General features: G+C 37.6%; 1 protein-coding gene across 1 annotated transcript in view; it reads left to right on the top strand.

The window, feature by feature from the left end:
- Positions 1–16,834, top strand: part of pdgfrl (platelet-derived growth factor receptor-like) — a 30,485-nt gene extending 13,651 nt beyond the window's left edge. The window contains exons 4-6 of the mRNA XM_043690050.2: positions 5,067–5,360; positions 11,612–11,751; positions 15,157–16,834. Coding sequence (XP_043545985.1) covers positions 5,067–5,360; positions 11,612–11,751; positions 15,157–15,345 — 623 coding nt within the window. The 3' untranslated portion in view covers positions 15,346–16,834. The remainder of the gene's footprint in view (positions 1–5,066; positions 5,361–11,611; positions 11,752–15,156) is intronic.
- Positions 16,835–17,080: the final 246 nt, after the last annotated feature.

Below are 17,080 nucleotides of genomic sequence, written 5' to 3' on the forward strand. Positions count from 1 at the left end.
CAGAAGTTCATATGGCGTAGTGATGAAGGGTTGTTTTTTTGGATTGGAGACCTATGACCAACACTGTGTCACAAGGATTGGGTTCACTGCTTTTTGTCATTTATATAAATAATTTGAATGTGAATACAGGAGGAATTATTAGCAAGTTTGCAGATGACACCAAAATTAGTGATGTAGTGGACAGTGAAGAAGGCTATTTCTGAGTGCAACAGGACGTTAATCAGATGGGCAAATGGGCCTTGGAGTGGCTGATGTACTTTTATTTAGATAAATGTGAGGTACTGCATTTTGGGAAGGCAACTCAAGGCAGGGTACAGTGAAGCATTGCTGAACAAAGAGACCTTGGGGTGTGGGTTCATAGTTCCTTATAGGTGGTGTTACAGGTAGAGAGGGTAGTGAAGAAAGCATGCCTTTATTGGTCAGTATATTGAGTATAGAAGTTGGAATGTTATGTTGTGGCTGTACAGGACTTTGGTTGGGCCACTTTTGGAATACTCCATTCAATTCTGATCTCCCTGATATTGGAAAGATGCTGTTAAAGGGTGCAGAAATGATGGACAAGAATGTTGCTAGAGTTGGAGGATTTAAGCTATAGGGAGAGGCTGAATAGGCTGGGGCTGTTTTCTTGCAGCATCAGATGCTGAGGGATGATGTTATAGAAATTTATAAAATCATGAGGGGCATAGATAGAGCGTCTTTTTCCCAGAGTAGGGGAGTCCAGACCTAGAAGGCATTGGTTTAAGGTGAGAGGGGAAAGATTGAAAAAGGACCTAAGGGGCAATGTTTTCATACAGAGGGTGGTGTGTGTATGGACTGAGCTGCTGGAGGAAGTGGTGAAGGCTGGTACAATTACAATATTTAGAAGGTATATGAATAGGAAGGGTTTAGAGAGATATAGGCCAAGTGCTGGCAAATCGGACTAGATTAATTTAGGATAGCTGGTCGGCATGGGTGAGTTGGACTGAAGGTTCTGTTTTCATGCTGTACATCTCTATGACTCTCTGAGTTCCAGGATTTTAATCCAGTGACATTAAATAAATTGCAATAAATTTTCAAATCAGAACAGTGAAGAGGAAATTGCTGGAGATGCTGTTAACACTGAATTCCTAGCCTCAAAATCCACGTATTTTTATGCATGGTTGAGTTTGATTTCCAGCCTGTAGTAATTCTACCCCCACCCAATCACTTGTGAATGATTTTAGTAGTGTGGGATTCAGCAATGATAATCCCATTGAATATTAAGAGGAATCAACTAGAGTTTCTCTTACCAACATGGTTCTTGTGCTAATTAGAATAATGCTTGTCAGTCCTTCTTCTCTGGATGTTTTCACTGTTTTGTGAAAAGTACAGGGTGTCTGGTTCACGCTTACAAAACATTACAGACTTATTAATTAAAAGTCATAACTTGTAGCAACTGCTGAAGGGAAAACAAATTGGTTTTCTTCAAGTTTAAAGTAGTCTTTATTGCAGAAAACAAAGAGACCTCTGAAAGCTACAGTGTTGTTCACAGCCTCAAGCTGTTCAACTATCTGAGACCCAATCCTATTATTGTTGGTAGGCAGATGTCTTTATTGTTGATAAGTGGTCACCAGACCTTAGACCATTCTGTCATTTGTAACCAACCAAAGCTTGATTTCTACACAACCCTTCAGTTTCAGCAACTCTGTAAACTATACTCAGACACTGCGTAACACTGCATGAACAGTATTTACATGTGTTAGGTTCCTTGCTTTAAAATCATGCAGCAATCCTCCAGCAATCTTTGGTTTTAAAATAGTTATTTTGCCATTAAAAATAGAGAAAAATAAGAGGACACAATATTTACAGCAAACAGTGCATGGGATAATACCCAAACAGCCTGCTGCTGTTCTTCAGAGATATCGAAATGGCACTGCACAAAGGAATTTCTCCCCATATGTTCCATTTCTCTTTGACTTTTTTCCCCAAAAGTTAAATAAAATTTAATGCAGAATGAGGTTAGATTTTCTTTTGTATCGGATATACATACTGATGGCAAGACCAGCATTTTCTGCCTATCCTTAGTTGCACATGGGCTCAAGGAAATTACTAGGCCACTGTACAGGGCAGTTAAGAGTCAACCATATCACTGTGGGTTTTGGAGTCCTATGTAAGCCAGATCAGCTCAGGGTGACAAATTTCTTTCCATAAAGGACATTAGCGAACAAGATGAGTTTTTAAAGCAATTGAAATTGGTTATATGGTCACCAGCAGTCTAGTTTCTAATTCCAGATGTTATTGAATTCGAATTTCACTATCTGTCATAGCATGATTTGAACCCATGTCCCAGAAACACATCCACTTAATGACTTGATTGCCATACCCATCAGCTATCTGTGTTCTGGGTTTACTGCCACTTATCTTCCCTTTATCACTCCCTTCATGTAAGTCTCCCAACCAATTTTTCTAAGCACTTCTTTGACTCAGCCATTGCAGACAGCCATGTTGCTCCTATCATTTCAATTACAAATAAATTCATTTCTGATCACTTCCTTATATCACACTCCACCTGCATCTCTCTTCTCTGTTTCAAGCTTACTTACTTCTGTGTTTTCCTGTGGGAAAAATAACTGTCTCTCAATTCACTTACAACAATATGGCCAAAAGTCCAACAGTCTGGCCTATGGCATTCCAATCACCATTTCTTCATTTACTCAACCACACCCTTACCTTCCCTTTAGATGTTCTCAACAAAGGGAATGAGTTCAAACCTTGCACATTTTTTCAATTATTTGGGTCCTTTGCGAGGCTAGGAGTTGCTTTCTTCATGGCAATGCCTTGGCTAACCAATCAGATCTCCTTATGCCTGTAGTATCGATTGTTGTGATCATTTGAAATTTGGCATTTGTCCTGTTATGTGTAATTCAAAAGCTTCAGCATTCTGTCTCTCTTTACAGAAATGTTCTGTACTACCATTCCGATCATTCCTTTTTTTTTTGCTTCTAGATATTATTCTATTGTCTCCTGTAGTAAGAATTCCATAAATTTTCCTATCTCTGGTGTTAAACAGATTACTCTATACTTTCCTGTGTGCGTTTTTCCCACACTTCTTAAATATAAGGATTGCATTAACTATCAACCAGCTTTCTGGTTCAACATACTTAATTTTGCAAATTAACAATTAAGTACATGTAGTCAAGCCAAGGGAGAACAATAATGGGCCCTAGTGCCCCTCCTGTTTCTGAAACCAAACCACATCCTTTGGATGCCCTGAATTGGGAACCATAGTTATGGTGGAGACTCCTTCACTAATGTCAAAGTGGGGTTAACTAGTTTTGTATTGGATTAGCTAAACTTGTTGCTTTTATGCTGTCCATTTGAGGCCAGGTTTGATGATATATTTTACAACCATGGTTTTGTCAGACAGTCATAGAACTTAGTCATTCATATTGCACTCATCAACATTTACAGCCCATTCAGCCTATGTGTTTATGTCAGTCAGCAAAGATCTGACTACACTAATCCATTTCCAGTTTTCGTCCCATATCTCTGGAGTGTATGCCAAAGAAAGTGGACATTTAAATACTCCATAAATGCTACAAGAGTTTCTGACACAACCATCCTTTCAGTCAGTGCGCTCCAGATCCCACTACCCTTTAGAATTTCCCCTCAACTCCTTCTCGCCTTCAACTTCTTACCTACCCCATCAACAATTATTGACTGCTCAACTAATGAAAACGTGCCTTCCTATCCATCTTATCAGTGTCCCTCATAATCTTATACACTTCAGTCAGGTCCCTTTCCAACCTTGGCTGCTTCTAGGAAACCAGTTCTAGCCTATCTAAACCCTATATATATCTCAGATCTTCCAGCCTGGACAGCGCCTTGGTAAATCTGCTCTGCACTCTCTCTAGTGCAATTACATTCTTCGTATAATGTGGCAGTAGAACTACATGCTGACCAGCATTTTATACAGTCCCAGCATACTTCCTTGCTGCTGTGTTCTATGCTAATAAAAGCAAATGTCCCATCTACCTTCTCAACCAACTTATCCACTTCCCCATTACCTTCAGAGATCTGCAAATATATATACCATTGTCTCTCCGATTTTCAGGGTTTTACTATTCTTAGTTTAATCCCTAGTTTTTTTTAGCTAGCCCCAAGCGCATTACCTGTGCACTGAAAACAGCACATGGAAATGTGGATGGTTAGCATCTGCACAGTAGAGAGATGACAGCCTAGGCTAATATAGACTACATCACCCAGAGTGACCCTGATTGTCAGGATAAATGACCACTTGAATTTAGGCTCTTGCTCCAGGAGAATATGAAATTAAGAATGGCACTTATCCCAAGAGCGCAGCACCCATCATGAGCTCATTTGTGCCCTAGTGCTGAGCACCATTTTCACCCCATTCTCCCAGGCCTTGTTTGTAATAATGTCTCTGCTATCTCTTACCTAGATTATCTTAAAATAAGTGGGTACAATTCATACAGACCATCCTTTTTGAGCTTGTTTAGTTTGTTTAACACAAGCTCTTATTTTAAATGCACTTTCTTGTAGCTCATGTATTCCATTCAATGTCATGTCAACATGTTCCAACTCACTGGTATTAAGCAAAATGAAATATTTAGTGAATATTTCTACCTTCTTTGTCATTACCTGATATATTGTCTTTAATGATCCTTTTCCAACACAGCCTTCCTTTTTGCTGTTGTTTTAATTGATCTTCCTGTAAAAGGTTTGAACTATTTTGCTTTATCATCTTCAAATTGAAAATGTAAGTATGATCATTTATCTAATAAGTGTTTTTCAATTTTACTTCTAGTCAGAAACAGCTTTTATTTTCCAGTTTTGGATGTATTTGTGTTCTTCCAGACTTGTCCTGTTGAGGGTTTCACACATGCTAACCCCTGCTGCATGGGATGTTCAGACCTGTGATCAGTATTTCACAAAGAACCACTTTGTTTATTTCCCTTAAACCTTCCAATTTCAGGATAAAAATAGCCAATTTAAACAGGTGACAGTTTTAGAGCAATTACAACAGGTAAACTAATTGCATGTTTCCCATAAATCAATTTGTTCTTGTTTATTATTCGTTTTTTCAGATACATCTGAATTATTTGTGCCATCAACCAATTACTTTGATATTATCTACCTTCGGCCTGAAGGACCTTCAGTGATCCCTTGTCGTGTGAGCACACCTTTGGCTAATGTCACACTGCATCGAGAGATCCCTCCTCAAGAGCTTCCTGTTGATGGATCAGTTATTAGTTATGATGCAAAACAAGGATTTGTTATTCATAAACCTAGTGTTAAGCAGAAGGGGGTTGTGTACTGCATGGCAAGACTACAGGGAATTCCGCAGATATCAAGCAATTATCTTCTTTTGTACACCGAAGGTAATATTGAATATCCTATTCTAAATAGATAAAGCATTAATTCAGCTTTTAATAATTGCTGTTGTGTTCATCTTTATTAAATATATCAACTTAGTTATTATAGATTTGATATATTCCTTTGTTGTTTAAAAAACATAGATTCTAAATTTACGATTCTAAGATATTTGTTGCCCTACTCAAATTGAAAATGTTAAATTCCCTTGTTTTTCTCCATGTGACACAGAAGAACACCTGATATGTTTTTGGAGACTCTGCTCATAACTGATACCTCAAATAATAGGAGTGAAGATCAGAGAGTGAGGTGTGCTGTCTTCCACACCTCATTTCCCCATTTGTACTCTGTGAAGTGAACTTCATTACCTGGAACAGAAGGACTAAATTTAACCAGTTTAAATAACTAACCCCAAGTCTGGTTAAAAATGTACATTTATATTTTTATGTTATTTTCTCTTCTATTTGTGTGATTATGTTGCATAAGAACAATTAACACTTACACTTTAGTTAATACAGCCAATTAACTCATCAAACTTACTTCCATCATCCTTGTGTCTTGGCCTCCTTTATCCTCTCTGCAACCCTTGGGATTATTATTTGCATGATTCTACTTGAACACCTTTCCTCTGTTCATTTCAGTGGGCCTGCACTTGTTTGGTTCAACTCTTAGCCATCTGATTGTAGACTGAAAAATGTTTCTATTGGCTACTCTTCCCAGTATTACATCACTTTAATAAGTTTCCGCAGTATCTTGTATATTTTAATAAGAGCCTCCTAGTACCCTAAACTCCATCTAATGTAGGCTTAATGTTTTCAACCTTTCTTCATAAATTAACACTTTCATTCCAAGAATGAAACAATTGAACCTTCTCTGGACAGCTTCTAAAATAATTATATCTTTTTAAATATTTTACAGGAATGTTACTTTTTTATATTCTCAGCTAAATTTATCTCATATTTTAATCTTCACTTTTCACTATTGTTTAGCCTTTCTTAATATAATCTTTTCAAACTTCTGACCTGCCACCTGCCAGGACAATCATATGCCTTTTTTCTTTAAGTTTGATACTAGCTTTAGCCTTTCTAGTTGGCCATGGATGGCAGATCTGTCCCTTGGAATTTTTCATACAGTTGGAATGTATCTCTCCTTTGTATTTTAAAATATTCCCTTAAATATCTTCAACTGCATCTATATTTAATTATCCTTTAACGTTATTTGCCAATTCACTTTAGATTGCACTGATCTAACATTGACCTTATTTAATTTTCAAAAGATAATCTCAGATTCACTCTCCTCACCCTCAAACTGAGTGTAAAATTCAATCAGATTATCATCGCTGTTACCATCACCAAATCTCCCAATATTAACATCCAGGGTGTTTCCATGACTAGAAACTCAACTGGGCTTGCCATATGAAATAAAGTGGCTACAACAGCAGGTTAGACAGGAAATCTGCAGTGAGTAACTCCCAAATCCTGTCCAGCATCTACAAGACACAATTCAAGAGTGTTTGGAATACTCCCCAGTTGCCTGGATGGGTGGAGCTGCAACAACACCGCAGAAGCTTGACACCATCCAGATTAAGCAGTCCGCTTGACTATCATCACGTCCATAAATCCTTGTTTAGTACCAGCAGTGGGTACTATCCAGAGGATGTACTGCAAAAGTTCTCCTAGGTTCCTTGGATAGCACCTTCCATACCCATGACCACTACCATCTAGAAGGACAAAGACATCAGATAGATGGGAATCCATCACCTGCAGGTTCCTCTCCAAGCCACTCACCATTCTGACTTGGAAATTTATTGCTGTTCCTTCAGTTTGTAGAAATACAAAACAGTGACTGTTAATTTACTTGACAAATCTGAACAATATCCATCAGATGTTCTTTTTATGAAGTGATTAATAATCTTGATATATTCCTTTAAATTGTAACCATGGAACCTTTTGATTCCTATGGTTTTAGAATTGATGCTGAAATTGGCTGACATCATTGTGATGATATATTGATCAGTTAGGAGACGTTGCTAAATTAACGAATAGTAATCCCATCTCAATTTGGCTGGACATTAATAACTGTAAAGCCAGTTAATAGTCAGACATAATTTCATTAGATATTACAGATTTGTTGACCTTTTAACTGGACAATGTATTCTTTCTGCATTGTGTATTTGCTATTTATTACTTGAATGTTTCAAATGATTGTGAAGAGGCATAAAGAGCCTACGAGGCAATGTGGATAGCCTAAATGATGAGGCAACAATGTGGCAAATAAAGTATGGAATTATCCATTTTGGCAGAAAGAATAAAAAAGCATATTATCTAAATGGTAAGAAGTTGCAGAGCTTGGAGGTTCCGAGAGTTCTGTGTGTCCTCGTGCATGAATCACAGAAGGCTAGTACGCAGGTGCAGCAAGTAATCTGAATATTATGTTTTATTGTGAGGGGAATTGAATGTAAGATTAGGAAGATTATCCTTCAGTTGTGTAGGGTACTGGTCAGACTACAATGGTCACCAAACCTACAGAATTATGTTAATGTATTGGAAACATTTCACTAGATTAATACTTGGAATGAGTGGGTTGACTTTGAAGAAGGGTTGGACAGGCCAAGCCTGTGTCCTCTGGAGTTTAGAAGAGTCAGAGGTGACTTAATTGAAACATATAAGATCCTGGGGCAACTTGACCAGATGGATATGGAAAGGATGTTTCCTCTTGTGGGAGAATCCAGAAATAGGGGTCAAAATAATGAGGTGCCCATTTAAAGCAGTGATGTGAAGGTGCTGGTGTTGAACTGGGATAGATAAGGTCAGAAGTCACATGACACCAGTTTTTAGTCCAACTGGCTTATGTGAAATCACAAACTTTGAGAGCGCTGCTCCTTCATCAGGTGAAGTGAAGATAAGCACATAGGCACACATTTTAAAGGCAGAGAGATCAAAAGATCATAAAAATGGTGTGAGTGGAGTGTTGGCAGGCTGAATATAAAGTCTCTACAGGTGATCAAGTGTCAGACAAGTAACGTGTCAACAGCTGAATAACAAGTAAAGGAATGACCTATAATCTGATTAATTGAGGCAGGGAGATACTTACAAAAAAATTAAAGATAAGATAGTGCTGGAGACAAACCAAATGGCTGGAATATACAATAGGTGTAAGAGTTGCATGCTGAGGGTCTGACCAAAGTAACAAAACTGTACAAACTAAGGTAGAGAGATCATAACAAGTAAGGACAGTAAGGAAGATTTAACAGATACAGAATGGTACGACATGTAACGCGACATGTACCCATTGAGGCTATGTTCATGGGTATGAAGCTTGGCTATCAGTTTCTGCTCAGTGATTCTGCGTTGCTGTGTATCTCAAAAGTAGGTTGCCTTGAAGGACGCTTACCCGAAGATCGAAAGCTGAATGTCTTTGATCACTGAAGTGTTCCCCAACTGGGAGGAACATTCCTGTCTTGTGATTTTTGCGCTGAGTTCATTCATCTGTTGTCATAGTATCTGTATGGTCTCATCAATCTACTGTGCCTTGGGGCATCCTTGCCTGTCGTGTATGAGGTAGTAGACAACGTTAGACGAGTCACATGAGTATCTGCCATCTATGTGGGGAAGTGGTGTTCCCACGTGATGCCTTTCCTCACTTCACCTGACGAAGGAGCAGTTCTCTGAAACCATGTGATTTCAAATAAAGCTGTTGCCCTAAAAATTGGTGTCGTGTGACTCCTGACATTTAAAGCAGAGATTGAGTATTTTTTTAATCTCGGAGGATTAAGGTTCTTTAGAATTCCCTTTCCCAAAAGGCGGTAGATGCAGAATTTTCAAATATTTTTAAGGTAGATGTAGATGGATTCTTCATTTGATGGAAGAACATCAGGCATATGTAGGAACATAGAGTTGAAGTTAAAATCAGATCAACCAACATCTTATTGAATGGCGGACCAGGTTTGAAGGGCCGAGTGGCCTACTCATGTTCCTTTTTCATATGTTTAGTTCACTCTGTGATCCTCAGGTAAGATTCAACCTTTGTGGTACCTACTGAAGACAGAACACAACATAAATCATGCATTCAGCTTGTAGGTATATAACTAAGTTTTGAGTCATTATAGACCCGGGACTTAAATTTCAATATAAATTCATGTATAAGTAGTATAACTATTATGTAATAGCAGAAACTTGAAGCTGTGATACTGCTTTGTTTTAAATTATGTAGATTGTCGATCCATTCAAATAAAGAGAATCATCTCTTTTAAAGAATGAGACATAAGTAAGTTACATGTTTACTGAACACTGAATCATCAACAAATGAAATTTAACCAATCTGAAATGGTACAGGTTTGCTTGCTCTGATATATAATCTCTTACTGAGCGTGAAATAATTCTGAAGTATCACAAGATCTTTTCCTTTGAATCAGACCCAATGTTTACTTAATCAGAAGCTTTAAAAGCTACAGTTCTTCACTATCAAAGAGACATTATGGTTGAATAATCATGGTTTTCATTCACAGTGACCAGTGGAGTGCCACAAGGATCGGTGCTGGGTCCATTAATTTTCATCATTTATATAAATGCTTTTGGTGTGACCATAAGAGGTATAATTAGTAAGTTTGCAGATGACACCAAGATTGGAGATGTAGTAGACAGCGAAGAAGGTTACCTCAGATTACAACGGGATCTTGATCAGATGGGCCAATGGGCTGAGGAGTGACAGATGGAGTTTAATTTAGATAAATGCGAGGTGCTGCATTTTGGGAAAGCAAATCTTAGTAGGACTTATACACTTAACGGTAATGTCCTAGAAAGTGTTTCTGAACAAAGAGAACTTGGAATGCAAGTTCATAGCTCCTTGAAAGTAGAATTACAGGAGTTGGGAGGTCATGTTGTGGCTGCACAGGGCATTGGTTAGGCCACTTTTGGAATATTGCATGCAATTCTGGTCTCCTTCCAACTGGAAAAATGTTGTGAAACTTGAAAGGGTTCAGAAAAGATTTACAACAATGTTGCCAGAGTTGGATGATTTGAGCTATAGGGAGAGGTTGAATAGGCTGTGGCTGTTTTCCCTGGAGCGTTGGAGGCTGAGGGGTGACCTTATAGAGGTTCACAAAATCATGAGGAGCATGGATAGGATAAATAGAAAAAAATCTTTTCCCCAGGGTGGGGAGTCCAGAACTGGAGGGTGTAAGTTTAGGGTGACAGGAGAAAGATATAAAAGGGACCTAAGGGGCAATGTTTTCATGCAGAGGGTGGTAAGTGTATGGAATGAGCTGCCAGAGGAAGTGATGGAGGCTAGTACAATTGCAACATTTGAAAAGCACCTGGATGGGTATATGGATAGGAAGGGTTTGGAGGGATATGGGCCAAATGCTGGCAAGTGAGATTAGATTGGGTTAGGATAACTGGTCGGCATGGATGAGTTGTACCGAAGGGTCTGTTTCTGTGCTGTACATCTCTATTACTCTATTTCTAGTGATACCACCTTTTTCTCAGTTACATTATGATCAGAGAAATGAGGACTGAATTGAATAATTGGTGAAGTTGTGCTTGGAGCATTGATATTTTTATTCTTAATGATCCTTTACATGCACTTATAATGGCAGACATTATAAAACATTGTTCAGTGGTGAAATTGATTCATACCTGATATTATGAAACAACAAGCCTATAATGTTGGCTATTATAATTATATTATAATTGGCTATTATAAATAGCTTGTATACCTGTGTTAGGAATTGAAATAAAATGCAAGCAGAAGCCCTTTCAGTGATTATTAAGTAGAGACCACAATGCAAAGTGTGTATTTTGGAAACATATCAGAGTTATCAAGACACTACCCTTCACCCACTATGGTAGAAGATCATATCAGCATTCATGGCTTAAGCTCAGGCATGAAACAATTATTTGGCTACAGTACTATAGAGCTTCCAGTAAATGTAACATTACATCCAAATTTGAATCAATGTCTCTCGGTGAAAGGTACATGAGAGAAAAACATTCAAAATAATTTCCAAGAGCAATAATTATACTTCTGTATTACAAAGTGGTTAATAAGGAACTTGATTTCTGGGCAAATGAGTTTTGCAAAGTGCAAACTGTGAATGTTTTTACTTACGTTTATTGCAGTGAAACTTTTTTTTAAAAAACACAGTTATTTTGCCTTTAGAGCTTTACTGATGAATTTATGAGTTTACTTTGTGAAATGTGATTCATGTTTCAGGTAACTTGTCACTAACTAAATATTGAACTGTGTTACATGTGTGCAGCTTCCAGTGCCTCTCCATCTACAAGTATTGCAGCTTCATCGAATGCAGTAGCTGGTGGCGATCAGGTTAATGTGACATGTACAGTGGTAGGAGACCCAGATATGCAGGTGAACTTCACTTGGAAATATCCTGGACAGTGGGTAATATGTTTTATTTGTTCTATTTCTAGTTAATTTTATTTATTATTAAACAGATGTATATACACAAAAATGGGAGTCAAAGTTTCCGTGCATGTTCCTAAACTGTGATGCAAAGAATGGAAAAGTGATAGCTCAGATCAAAGTATCCTCTTTATAATTAGTCTTTTATTATACAGTTTATATTCACATATTAATATATTGAAGTGTTTGCATTATTTCTGGAGAAATTGAGATTTGAAATATGTTGAAAACATAAAATCCTTTCTAATAGGTATATTTATTTTACCAGATTTGGGTCTTTGGTGGAATAATGTGAGCTCCAAGCTATATTGAAAATTAATAGTCTTCAGTGAGCTCATAAAAACATATGAATTAGAAGTAGGTCATTCAGCCCCTCACAACTGTTCTACCCCTGTTCCTATGTTCCCTTGTTTTTTTTTAAACAATGAGCCCTGCTTCCAGATTCTCCCATAAGAGGAAAAGTGCTGTCCACATCAATCCTGTCAAGGTCCCTCAGGATCTTAATTCTTTCAATCAAGTCACCTCTTACTCTTCTAAACTCCAGTGGATTCAATCCTAGCCTGTCCAAACTTTCCTAATCAGATAATCTGCCTGGTAAATCTTCTCTGAATTACTTCCAATATATTTACAATCTGCCTTATAAAAGTTAAAAATCACACAACACCAGGTTATAGTCCAACAGGTTTATTTGGAAGTACTAGCTTTCGGAGCACTGCTCCTTCATCAGGTAGCTAGTGATGAAGGATCAGAGTTCTAAAAGCTTATACTTTCAAATAAACCTGTTGGATTATAATCTGGTGTTGTGTGACTTTTAACTTTGTCCAACTCAGCCCAACACCAGCATCTCCACATTTTAAAAATGATGGCTAACTCAGTAAGCGGTACTCCAGATGCAGTCTCACCGGTGTCCTGTATAACTGAGACATAAACCTCCCAACTTCTGTATTCAAGTCCCCTTGGAAGAAATGAGAGCATTGTTGTAACTGTTCTACTGACTTGCTACATCTGTACACTTGTATTTTCTGATTTATGCACTAGGACACCCAGATCGCTCTGTATCTCAGAGCTATGCAATCTCTCACCTTTTAAATCATATTCTACTATTTTATCCAAAATGGACAACTTCACTTTTTTTTAACATTAAGCTCCCTTTATTGCATCTGTGTCCACTCACTTAGCCAAACTGTCTCTTGTTGTAGTGTCCTTATACCCTCTTCACAACTTACTTGCCAATCAAAAAAATTGGTATCATGTTTTCTGCACCTTCATCCTTGTGACACACCAGTCATCACACCTTGCCAACCTGTTAGCTAGGGCTTTTGCCCGAAACGTCGATTTTGCTGCTCGTCGGATGCTGCCTGAATTGCTGTGCTCTTCCAGCACCACTGATCCAGAACCATCGATTCATGTCAACAAGCTCCACCTTTTATTTTCCACAATAACTTGTGATGTAGCATCTTAAAAAAAGCTATCTGGAAATGTAAGAACAGTATGTCTCTTGGTTCCCTTTTATCCATAGCAGAACCCCAACTAATTGGTCAAACATAATGTCCCTTTCACAAAACCATGTTGACTCTGCCTGAATACATTGAACTTATCCAAGGTTTCTCCTCTAACTTCTTTGAATATTTTCACTATTATGAATGTTAAGTTTATAGTTTTGTGATTGATTCTCCTTCTCTTTTGAATGAAGTAGTTCACTTCCTTCAAATCCAATGGAATTGTGCCCAAATCAAGTGAGTTTTGGAAAATTAAAACCAATGCGTCAACTATCTCACTAGCACCTTCTTTTGAGGTTCTTTCAAAATACTTTTAAAAATCCAGCATCCAACATGTATGGTCAACACACACGTTCAATTTGCTGCAATTAATATGTCATGACCCAGTACTTAATGTTTAAAGAAATTGACAAAAAGGAGAAACATTATTTAATAGAAAGATTGAGATGGTGGAGTAGAAACAGAATACATCCAGCAGTACTTCAACCTGGAGAAAGTGAGGACTGCAGATGCTGGAGTACCAGAGTTGAAAAATGTGGTGCTAGAAAAACACAGCAGGCCAGGCATCATCCGAGGAGCAGGAGAATCGATGTTTCGGGCATAAACCCTTCTTCAGGAATGATGAGCATAAGTTGTTTTCTTCATTGACCAGTGAGATTTGTTAAAATAAGTTTTGCTCATTCAATTATCTGAAGAGGTTAGCATTGAATTTGTGGCATTGCAGTCTACATTTATTCAACAACAGTTTCTTCTGACAGAGGGAGATGGCTGTTATATATCATTTGTTAAAATATAGATTACTACCTTTTTCACCTACATAGCTCAGGAATACTGAAGTCAGTTTAATTTCCCTTCGAGGTGCAACTGTTGTTATCTCATTCAGTGTAAAAGAGAGGTTGTTTCTGAGATCTGCCTGATTTTTACAGTTCAGTACATGATCTTAAATATGCATTCTGGTGTGTGTCTCTGGTATAATTAAACCTTTCTAAGTGTCCATTTGTAAAGATAAGTTTCAAATGAAGCAGCGATGTGGTTAACATTGTTTCCACAGCATAGCTGAATAGCAGTTCACACAGGATGATCTTAAGTATGATGTCAAAGGGAGAATACAAAGGGTGAGGAATGATTTATCATGGACAGAAAAAAAGAGTCAGCCTGACAAACATAGATTACTAGATTACTTACTTACAGTGTGGAAACAAGCCCTTCGGCCCAACAGGTCCACACCGACCCTCCGAAGGGCAACCCACCCAGACCCATTCCCCTATATTTACCCCTTCACCTAACACTACGGGCAATTTAGCATGGCCAATTCACCTAACCTGCACATTTTTGGACTGTGGGAGGAAACCGGAGCACCCGGAGGAAACCATGCAGACACGGGGAGAATGTGCAAACTCCACACAGACAGTTGCCTGGGTCTCTGGCGCTGTGAGGCAGCATGCTAACGACTGTGCCACCGTGCCACCCATAAGGAGCAATTCGACAGACCTGTTTTACCACAGAATAAAAGATTTATTTCCTCGATTTATCCCAGTGCCTTTCCTTTAAAAGGCTGTTTACAAACCACAACACTGTGACGGCCGGGAATGGAACCCGGGTCAACTGCTTGGAAGGCAGCTATGCTCACCACTATATCATCATCACCCTGAAGGCAACACAAATTGTGATAAACACATCTCACTCCCTAATACTTCTGGTAGCCAGTAAAGGAGCAGCAATAGTAGAGATTTGTGTGTCTACTTAGCTATGAAATATTATATAGCATTGGAGAATGTAAGTAAAATGAGAAGAAATAATTTTAGGAATTTTCAATGGATTCCTTTCCATTGCGGTTGCTACATTGATGATTAGGAATGATCTAATAATAGGATTACTTCAACAGGATGAAAGGCCGGTGATCCTCACAGAAAAATGGAGATTAATAGATCGGAACAATGGACACACCGTCAGACTATCAAAGAGTATGCTATACATTGATGATATCGAAACCATCGATGAAGGGGATTACATCTGTATTGCTCGAAATTTAATAGGAGAAACTATAGTGGCTACTCAACTATATTTTTACTAACGGAACACATATTGGGCAATATTTTCCTCAGACCAGTCAAAACAGCTTGTATCTTCTTTCTTTAATGAATTTTAACTTTGAGATATAATTTATATTCCTTCATAATGTTACCTAAGTTACTCTACACCAAAGTTTTGCAATTGTAGGTAATCCTAACAATATTTATTCCCGGAAACAGAACAGTTCCTGTAAGAACACAACAAAACCTGGTGGTGGTAGTGAGGGTGCAATATTGACATTTTCCGTTTGGGTTGAATATCAGCCCAGACTGAAGAAATGAAGCAGTCTTTATCTATTGTTTGCATGTGAAATATACTTGGGCTGTGTCAAACTAGTTATGGGTGCACAAGAGTTAAACCAGCCCTGGTTCAGCAATAGGAGCTGGATGTATGGTATAGGAAACAGTGGAGGTCGTTGGGGTGGGGGGATGTGGGTAAAATCATAATTTCCAGCTGGTGACTCCTGGCCACAGAATGTTTTGATAATGGCTGAAATGTTGCATCACTTTACGGAGCATTAAAATTTAACATCTGGTATATAAAATTCACAGAATGAAAAGAAACCTCCATATGTTTTGACTAGTAAACCTTTCAATCACTTACTTAACCTTTGCTGTGTATTCAGACATCAAGGATAGAACACACAGGAAAGAAAAAATTAACCGCACCTCAAGAGCACAATCTAGTGATTAATTCAATAACTTGGGGAAAAATGTGGAAAGAAGATAATTCAATTTCTGAATTATTCAAATTTTAGAATTACACTTTTATGAAATCTGAGTTATAACCAAAATAGAAGTGTATTAATGGTGGATGAATATGTGAAGTAATTCACCATTACTGGACACAGTGCTGCCATGCATACATTATTTCATGGTATTTAATAAAGTGTCTGGAATGTTTTGTTTTTGGCAGAGACATTCTCCTGCTCAATCAGTATTTTCACGATATATTATTTTCCTTTGAATAGCAGAGCTAGATGATATTTTAAAATTTTTTTTAAAAGACCGGTATGTAGCAAACAAAATTAAAAAATGTTATCTTGTGCAGTTATTTCACAGCTCATTTTGTTGAAGTCCATTATCCCTGGTTCAAAATGTTTAATTAATATAAGAAAAGCCTGAAATATATAATCAAATAATGATAGGTCTTTGCTCTGAGAAATAATTGATAGGTAAGGTATTAAATGCTAATGATTAGATTTAGTGGTTATCCTGTTAGCAATAACTGTTTACATATAGTATTTGGTTCTGTTCAATGATTTATTTCATTGTGAAACATGTCAAGGACGTTGACAGGAATTCTAATCAACTTGTAATGCAGCATTGTCTAATTTCTGTTGAAATAAAATACATTAGTAAATGTTTAATAAATATGAATAATAATCAAAATTCATTAACTAGCCACCAGTAGATGATATTAACAAATTGCATTATTAAGTGAAAGATTATATTACACATTTGTAATTAAATTTAATATCAAAAAACTTGTTTTTTGAAGTTGTTTATTTTTGTCACCTTTGCAGAGGACATGCTTTGTAAAAAAAAACGGGCCTGTATTGAGCTCATTGAAGAGTTTACTCCTGGCACACGGCCCACATTTACAGGAGTATGATTTAGCAGATCAGAGGTCAGCATGCTTGGTTTGAGGTATTCATAATTTTCCAGTCATTTATCCTGAAACAGACTCTGCAAGATTGGAAAGCATACTTGAAAATCAGGCATTGAATTATCTTC

This window comes from Chiloscyllium plagiosum, unplaced genomic scaffold (genome assembly GCF_037043375.1).
Source record: "Chiloscyllium plagiosum isolate Xiang-an unplaced genomic scaffold, Cpla_swu_hap1 HiC_scaffold_1, whole genome shotgun sequence".
NCBI lineage: Eukaryota > Metazoa > Chordata > Chondrichthyes > Orectolobiformes > Hemiscylliidae > Chiloscyllium > Chiloscyllium plagiosum.